The sequence below is a fragment of the Notothenia rossii genome, assembly GCF_949606895.1.
Source record: "Notothenia rossii genome assembly, chromosome: 2".
NCBI lineage: Eukaryota > Metazoa > Chordata > Actinopteri > Perciformes > Nototheniidae > Notothenia > Notothenia rossii.
Genome location: NC_136904.1, coordinates 51418667 through 51427351, shown reverse-complemented (window position 1 = coordinate 51427351; position 8685 = coordinate 51418667). Strand labels below are relative to the sequence as shown.

The 8685-nt window shown below is 42.1% G+C and overlaps 1 protein-coding gene across 1 annotated transcript in view; it reads right to left on the bottom strand.

Annotated features, from left to right (window-relative positions):
* Window positions 1–99: 99 nt before the first annotated feature.
* Window positions 100–8685, bottom strand: part of mesd (mesoderm development LRP chaperone) — a 38609-nt gene continuing 30023 nt past the window's right edge. Inside the window, exon 3 of the mRNA XM_079663120.1 lies at window positions 100–835. Coding sequence (XP_079519246.1) covers window positions 568–835 — 268 coding nt within the window. The 3' untranslated portion in view covers window positions 100–567. The remainder of the gene's footprint in view (window positions 836–8685) is intronic.

Sequence of the window (8685 nt, the reverse complement as noted above, 5' to 3'; positions counted from 1 at the left end):
CTTTTTGTCTAATAACTTAGCCCTGGCCCAGGATGAACACAGCCAATCAGATACTTTAGAATGTTCAGTTTTAGACTACACAATGAAGGACATCTCATGTGATTGTATAAAAAAATGTTTTATTCTCATATTCTGTGAAAAATCAAACAGAAATGCAGGTGCTACTTGTGTGTGAAATATTGAAATGCTGCTGGATGTGAACAAACATAACACACACCAAGAGCTGCAGGTCTGATCAATAACTAGAATGTGTCTACAGGAGACACTTCATTCACTCAGCATGGCTTTTATCACAGAAAGAAATGAATAAGGTTTATAATTGTTGCCACGAGTACCTTTCAAAACAACATAAAAAGTAATGGATTTCATCTGACGATATTAGGACAATAACAAGTAACTAAAGGAACCAGACAGCACTGATTTTAAAGAGCATTTCACTCTGTGGCAGAAAAATGATTTCCAAAATGTTCTTGTCCGAGGACCCGGAAAAGGCATCGTCACATGCTCCTGCAGCCCATCACCACGGGACAGAAGACCCTGTGAGTCCTCACTCTGCGTGCCGTTCCATCACAGCTCCTGTTTCAGATGGCCGGCGCTGTTTCCCTCCAGGTGAGGCTTCTTGCTCTCAGACTTCTTCTCGCCCTTCTTCTTAGTGTTGACTTCATTGGGCTGCTTGTCTTTGCTGTCGTCTTTTTTGCCGGCCTTCCCGGGGAACACTTGTCCCTCCACGGTGACGTCCGCGCAGCGCTCCTGGGAGATCAGGAAGTCTTTAACCTCCCAGGCGTAGCTGCCGTCCCGCAGCATGAAGATCACCCTGTTGGAACCCACCACGAACCTGCAGGGGGACACGGAGGAAACACAGAACTTATATGATGCTCCTGTGATATGCTATGTTTGAATAAGAAGTGAGGAGAATAGTACTAACACCCCGAAATGAGTTAGCACTTCCTGTCTCGAAGTCTGTTTTTTGTACATGTTTTGGGTTAGATACCAAAAATAAGGTCTGTGGTTACCACAAGCCGACAAGGTTCTGTTTTTTGACAAAAAGTACAAAAGTAACGTACAACACTCTTGAATATCTGAAGCTTTTATCCTGGTTGCTAGTAAGTGACTAAATGAGACTACTAAATATCATTACGTCTAACATTAGCCACCTTTAGCTTAGTGGTGGTGATAAACTATAGGGAGGCGTGTGGCGCAGTGGGTTAGTGCGCTGATCTTCGAATCAGAGGATAGCCAGTTTGAGTCCCACTGCAGTCAGCATGTCGTTCACCCCAAACTGCTCCTGTGGGGATTGCCCACAGTACTGAGTGTGCAAGTCACTTTGGATAAAAGCGTCTAACAAGTGACATGTAATGTAATAAACATGACCGTGATGCAGTTTGTTTATAGCCTTATTATTTGTTCTTTACGTCTAGATTTCAATAAAGAAAATCAGTAAATATGGTCAGATTATGATAATCCTGCTGAACAAGGCATGTAAATATATAGTCAACAGTGTTTTGCTACAGGTCTTATTTTCTGCTATGTTCCGAAAAAACCCAAAGGAAAAATCACATTGCTTTTGGTTGAAAGAGTCCCCATGGTAGCTACCTGCAGTGTGCCTTTAAATAACATATTGAAATGCCACATTTACATGTTTTAGAGCAGGGCTGCCCACACTTTTTCAGCTTGGGAGCTACTTTTAAAATGACCAAGTCAAAGTGGGCCCCACGCAAAGTCTTGAGGCCCTCTGTGCCGCGAGCGTCGTCGACCGGGGGGGTGGGGGGCTAGTGTACTGCGAGTGCCGAAACCTCGCAGTGGCGGAGAAACTATGCTTACACCAATTGCGCCGCATAAGCGCATAAAGGTGGGCCGCATTTGCAATTCAGATGAGGCTCCCTCCGCAAGGTGAGGCCCCCACACAGACTACCTTTGCGATCGACGTATTGGGCACCCCTGTTTTAGAGTGTAATTAGAATGAATTTCATCTGATTACAATTAGGGCTGCACGATTTTGGGAAAAAAATCTAATTGCGATCTTTCCGACAAATATTGCGATTGCGATTTGCGATATTTGTTTTTAAGCGACCCAACGTAAGTTTATTGTAAAATCCGGCCATGACTCCGGCTAGGAAGGTCGTATCAACATGTTCCCGTCTCTAGCACCCCCGCAGCCCGAGCTACGAGTGAAAGAACTAAACTTACATGAAACTTCCGTTGGGTTGCTTTAAAGTCAAGCTTCAGTTTAAGATTCACCCTGTAATAGATGTAACACATGTGATGGAGCATTACTAACCTGACTCAGATGGTTTGTTTCACCAAACCATCTAGGAGAGCTCCATTGGAAGCCATTTGGAAAGGGCAGGCACTTTCAAAAATACTTGGCAGGTGATTAGCCGCGTTCACACCGCAGTACTTTTCCCACTTTAGTTCCGATATAGTTCCGAAATGTCGCGTTCACACCAAAAAGAGCAGGAACTAAAATTAGTTAATGAGAACCTTTTCACCTCCTTTGTAGTCCCTGCTAGAGAGCAGGTACTTCCGTGGGAGAAAAAGGTTCCTATGTCTGATTGGCTGGGAGGAATGCAAACCACGCCCCGTCAAACTCCCAAAAAGTTTTGCGAAGCCGCCATTTTATTATCCTTGCATTAGCATGATTAGCATTAGCCCAGAGCAGAAACGCAGAGAGACTAACTTATGGCAACACAAAATAAAACATGGGAGCGGTGGAGATGAGGAGGTTTCGGCGTTCTGGCGATTTACTCTGAAGGCTTCAGTAGAAGCTGCTGGGAGTCCCAGCAGCTTCTACTGAAGCCTTCCCCAACTCCGGGGACTTCCGGCCGGCGACTCCGGGTGGCAGTATACGCCGTGAAGTTGTTTGCGGTGCTCCAGTAAACCCAAAGCAGAAGAAGAAGAAGTGACGACAGCGGTTTCATTTGCCTAATCTTCCCTCAGGGACTTATTCTGGTGTGAACGCAATCTGTACTTAATTCATGATAACTAGAGAGTTCTGATGAACTAAGTTCTCATGAACCTTTGTGGGAAAAGTACTGCGGTGTGAACGCGCCTATTGGATCAATCTGTCTATCACCTTCTATCATGGGCCACTTCTGAGTGGTTAACAATAGCTGGTACATGTGGAGCACAGCACTTCTGATTGGTGTGGATGACTGACACACATGGAAAAAAAATTGTAAATTTTTTTTTTTTTAAAGAAAATGTTAAAAAAGAATCGCAGGCTTTGCGATTTGATAATCGCATCATTTAAAATCGCGATTTCAATTTAAAATCGATTAATCGTTCAGCCCCTAATTACAATGCAAAAAGTGTATCGATCTATAACCACACGCTTGCAGAAATATGAGCCAGGGTTTCACTGGGCTTTCTCATCCACACTGTTGAAGTATATATTTTTTCAAAGCCTTTCAAAACTACCTTTAGTTCATCAGTGCTTGAAGGCTGAAGATGTCCCAGAGACTACATGAATCTGTTAACCACAGTTATTGTGGCATCACTCGAGTGTAGTGCTGAACAACTTATGTTAAAAAAATTTAACCAATTCGTAATTATTCCCAAATAAATAAACTCCAGGCCTGTATTGGTGTCATCATCTCTCAAACTGTAATAACATTCACAAGTGGCATTTATTTGTTTGTAAAACCTCTATTCATTTTTAAATCTGATGTTTATAACCTCTTAAGCCCCACGGACCCGGTTCCGGGGCTGAAATCACGTCATTTGCAGGAAACAACGTCTAAGGAACCTTAATATTTAATAAACTATGAATATGTTATATCCATATAACGGGAACAAACTCATTTAACTGATCTTTTTCATTTTTAAAAAAAAACACACAATGCTAACAGTGAGCCTCTGGATTAGCCCCGAGCAAAAAATGCTAACCTATTAGTGCACCGAAAATCACTCCTAGCTCCCTTATTACTTATCCTGGCAGCACATCCAACACATCGTTTATGATCGTAAAGACACAGAATCTAACGGTGCCCACCTCAACACTGAAAGATACAAACGTGCAACGTTATCAACAAAAACGTACATCAAAACATGTGGTGCTAGGTAGCCCACAACGGTAACATGGCTTACCTTCGTCTTTGTCTGGTCTAAACTGGTCTTCAATGGCATTAAAACGATAACAACGATGCTGTAGTTAATCCATAGGTTAATATCCAATGTGGCTGTGTCCCCTTTGAAATGTTCTGATAATCTATAAGCAATAAAACTGCAATTCAGTTTTAAAATAGTAGAGCAGGCCATTCCTACCATTCCTACGTAGCTTCATTGAATGCGCAAAGACGTCACTTTTTTTTTTTACATGAGTGTGTGCGGGACGATTTCCCTTGGATTATATTGGCTCTAACAGTCGGAAAGAGATGTCAAGTGTCAAAATCGAACAAGGGGGGCCAGAGATAAGAAAAATCCACCCAAATGGCCCCAGAAGAGGTTTTTTTTTGCTAAACCTCTCTAAAAATGTCAAATATCACTTGTTTTGCATCAATCTTGATGCAGGGTACTTATCATATGTTGTACTTTGGATTCCTAAAGCTTTTAGTCTACTAACCCATCATCCAAGGGTAGTTTTCACTATAATAACTATATAACTACAGTTTTTTACCATGTTCAATCTGAATTTTCTTTAAAATAAAAAACATCTATATTGATTCTGACTTTTCTACATCCAATTCACAGGTTTATCATTACTTTGAGAAAAAAGATTATTAATTTAACCCTTTTAGAAGGGAAGATATGGTCATTTGTTCTGGGAATGTCATTTTCGAGCCTGAAACCTGAAAAACAGGCTTGGGGCTTAAGAGGTTTATAAGCTGCTTGGTTTTTGCAACAGTCACTGTAAATATACAAATCTTCACAATTTAATGAGTCTACCGTTATATCCGTTTTTTAAGATTACACACGGGTATATTAGATCATAAGTTAAAAAAAAGGTGGCAGTGGCTCAGTCTTGGTCTTGGAACCGAAGCATCACCGGTTCACGTCCCGATCGGACAAAAAATAAATAAAAAGCTGGTAGTTGGAGAGGTGCCAGTTCACCTCCAAGGCCACTGCCGAGGTGCCCTTGAGCAAGGCACCTAACCTTGAAACTGCTCCCTTGGCGCCGGGTACCTGGCAGCCTCTCTGCTCTGCCACCTCTCCTATCTGCATGTGGTTGTGTGTGTGTGCATGTATATCCTCCCCTGTGTGTGTAAACACAACAGAGTGGGGAAAGAAATGTCCCTGTAAGGTGGTGGTTCTCAAAGTGGGGGGCTCGCCCCCCCAGGGGGGCGCAGAGGCATGACAGGGGGGGCGTGAGAGACCAGGAGGAAAAATGGTTATTAAAAAAAAAAAAGATAAAAATAAATAAATAAATCATATTTTGAAAAATGATTGATTCGAAAATAATATGATACAGTAAAGTACTATTACGTCTGGGTCTCTGTGTTTCATTAAAGCTCGGCTCTGTGTGTGTGGAACGAGCCATTTTGTGTGCGTGCGCGAGCGAGAGAGAGAGAGCGCACCGGTACCGGAGATCGTTGTTGTTAGCTTCTGGTGCTAGCGAGATACGCTAACGGATAGAAGGAGTTTTTTCAAAAACATAGTGGAGGAGAGTCTTCTCCTGTCAGACTGAGAGACTCAGTGAACTAAAGGACTCTCAGTGTTATCTCAGTGGGTCTCAAACGTTTTGGTCACCATTAATGTAAACAATTATTTCCGAGGCTCACGTTTATAGGATCATTATTATAGTTGTAAAAAAATAAGAGAATAAATTAAAAACAGGTATGAAATACTATATGACATTAAAGGGTATATGCAGAAATCCTGAGGTCAAATGTAATACCTTTTAAGACCTTTTTTAAGACCCTTTCCATACATTTTAAGACCTCATCGCAACTTTGAGTTCTAACCGGTTACACACTTTACCTCACATTGACTATATTGATTGTAAGATAGCACAACTAAACAGAGTGCAGACAGACTACTGAAGCCTCCTCTCCACATGAACTTCAACCTCTCTGTGAAGGTCAGGTTTAATGCAGTATGCTGCTTTGTTGCTTCTGTACTCTGTGCTCTTTCATTCCAGTAAAACTCCTCAGAAACCATTAGAAACCAGTATTTGACCAATAAACAAAACAATTGACAAAACTTTGAACTATGAAATATATTAAACTTTGGTGCGCTTCAGCGGGGTAATGCCATATAGGAGCTCCCTCACAAATACCCAGGGGTTTAAATTGGGCTGGGGCTGTCCGGGGCTAAGCCCTGGCACATAGGACGATGCTCTGACGTCATCACCCTCACACATTTGTCATATGTTTACAAAAAACGATATATATGTTAAGACTTTTCTCGTTCTTAATATAGACTATATTAGGGTCGATATGTGTTGACTTTACTTTAAAATAGCAGATCTCTGTGACCGGATATAGTTTGGCTTAGACCCCGGCCCCATGAGGACGCATACGGTAAAACGCATACGCAAACACAAAAAAGTCTTCCGTTCACACGCATTTGATTCATTAATGTGTCCATTCACACTAGACCGCTGGAAATGCTGGAAACGCTGTAGTACATATGCCAGGCCTGTAAGTGGCGCAGCTGCCACCACAAAATACACCAAAAGCAGCGAAGAAGACCCCGGAGCATGGTTGCCCTTCTGTTTATTCTCCGCGGTGGACGGCGTGTTCTCCTGCTGTATATCTCTCAGGTAGTCCACCAGCAGATGAAAAACACCCACCTCTCCGCCACTTCCAAGGGACGAGGGAACTGTGCGGCAGAGTTTCCGTAAAAAAAAAATGTTCCGCCGGTCAACATGTCCGTTAAAGTTTAAATCAGCCGTACAAAATTAGAAAAGTGCCGATCAGAGGTCTTCTTTTGTTATTTATTGAGCTTTAAAACAAATAGATAATGACTCTGTTCTCTGTATAATAATATTTAATAAACGGTGCCTGCCTCTCTTTTCCTCCCACTCTTCTGACAGCCCAGCAGCAGCAGGAGAAGTGGGGAGTGGGAGGCGGGCTATTTCATCGTTATCAGAAAATTATCATATAGGGCTTACACCCCCCCCCCCCACAGAGCGGAGCAATGCAACGAAACTTAAAATAAGAAGCAGCATTTTACGGCGCGCTATGCATGGGGCCGCCTTGAGGGGGTTTCCCGACATGTCGTTTCAGTAAATTAAAGGGTGTTTCATGTTGTCGTTGCTGTGGGACTTCTTAATACCTTGGAAAATGCCGTTTAATACTTTTTAATAGCCTTAATTTTCGCTAAATTGATTTATCAACTTTTAATACTTTTTAAGACCCCGCGGACACCCTGCATTAAAAAAAGAATAAAGTTTAAAAGGGTGATTTGTAAAATATCCATAAAGAAATAGTAAATCTGTTTACAGTTGTGTTTCAAATGGGTGTATGAGATGTATCCATAGATCTCTTCATTTTGCTCTCAAAGTGCACCAGATTGATGCTTTTAACTTCCAATATTTAAAAATCTTCCCAGGGGAGCTTGCCCCCGGACCCCCCTATGTGTGGTCCACACATGCCGTGAACTGATTATCGAGCCTTCATTGTAACAGTCGCGGGTACACTGTGTATGTGCGTGTGGGGATTGTTGCAGTAGAAAATTCCACTGTAGCGCCCGGTACATTAATGGGAAACCCTAAAAGCACCCTCTATGAAACGTCAAGCTACCCAACAGCACCCCCAAAATAAATCTCTGGCGCCGCCACTGAGCCTGAATATTTGTGTTGGGGGGGGGGGCCTACATTTTTTTTTTTTCCAAAGGGGGGTGGGCCTGACAGAAAAAGTTTGAGAACAACTGCTGGAAGGGATTGATAAAGTGTATCTTTAAGGTTGCATCAACGTGCTCCCGTCTCTAGCACCCCCGCAGCCCGAGCTACGAGTGAAAGAACTAAACTTACATGAAACGGACATTACTAACCTGACTCAGAAACCATCTAGGAAAGCTCCATCGGAAGCCATTTGGAAAGGGCAGGCACTTTCAAAAATACTTGGCAGGTGATTAGATCACCTTTTTAAACTCTTTTTTTAACATTGAAGTCAATGGGAGATGCCTTCAAATCCACTTTTCCTACACTTTGCGCCAAATGCTTCTCCTTACACATAATTTCAGCCACACTTCATTCCAACTTTCAAATGATCACAATAACTCCAGCTATAAAACTTGTATAAAATATTTTTGATATCTTTTACACTTTTTCAGATATTGAACTTAGTTTGGAGCTTAGCGGAGAGACCTTTTTCAGATTTTAACATTAGAGCGGATGGGAGCCATATAAGAGCCATAGTTTTTGAACAGGTGGAAAAATTGTCAGATATAATCCCCAATGCATTCTTATGGGACTCAGTGCTGCAGTTGGATGTCATGGTGTTGCTGGGCAGATTGGAGCCACACACGCGAGTGATGTCATCATCCAATCAGAGCAGATACCATGGATCCCTCTGATCTCTGGGTTTACACACACAGGTGTTTGTAAACATTCAATCACTACTACTTACATTTAATATCTTTATTTAACTCCTTCAGCCTAATTTCAGCTGCAGGAACCATTCAAATATCAAACTATTCAGCCTTTTCAACACATGAAGGGAAACTTTCAACTTTTTCAAAATATTCAGCTTTTTTTAACATGGAAGCTATTGCAATGCTTTTGAACACACACACACACACACA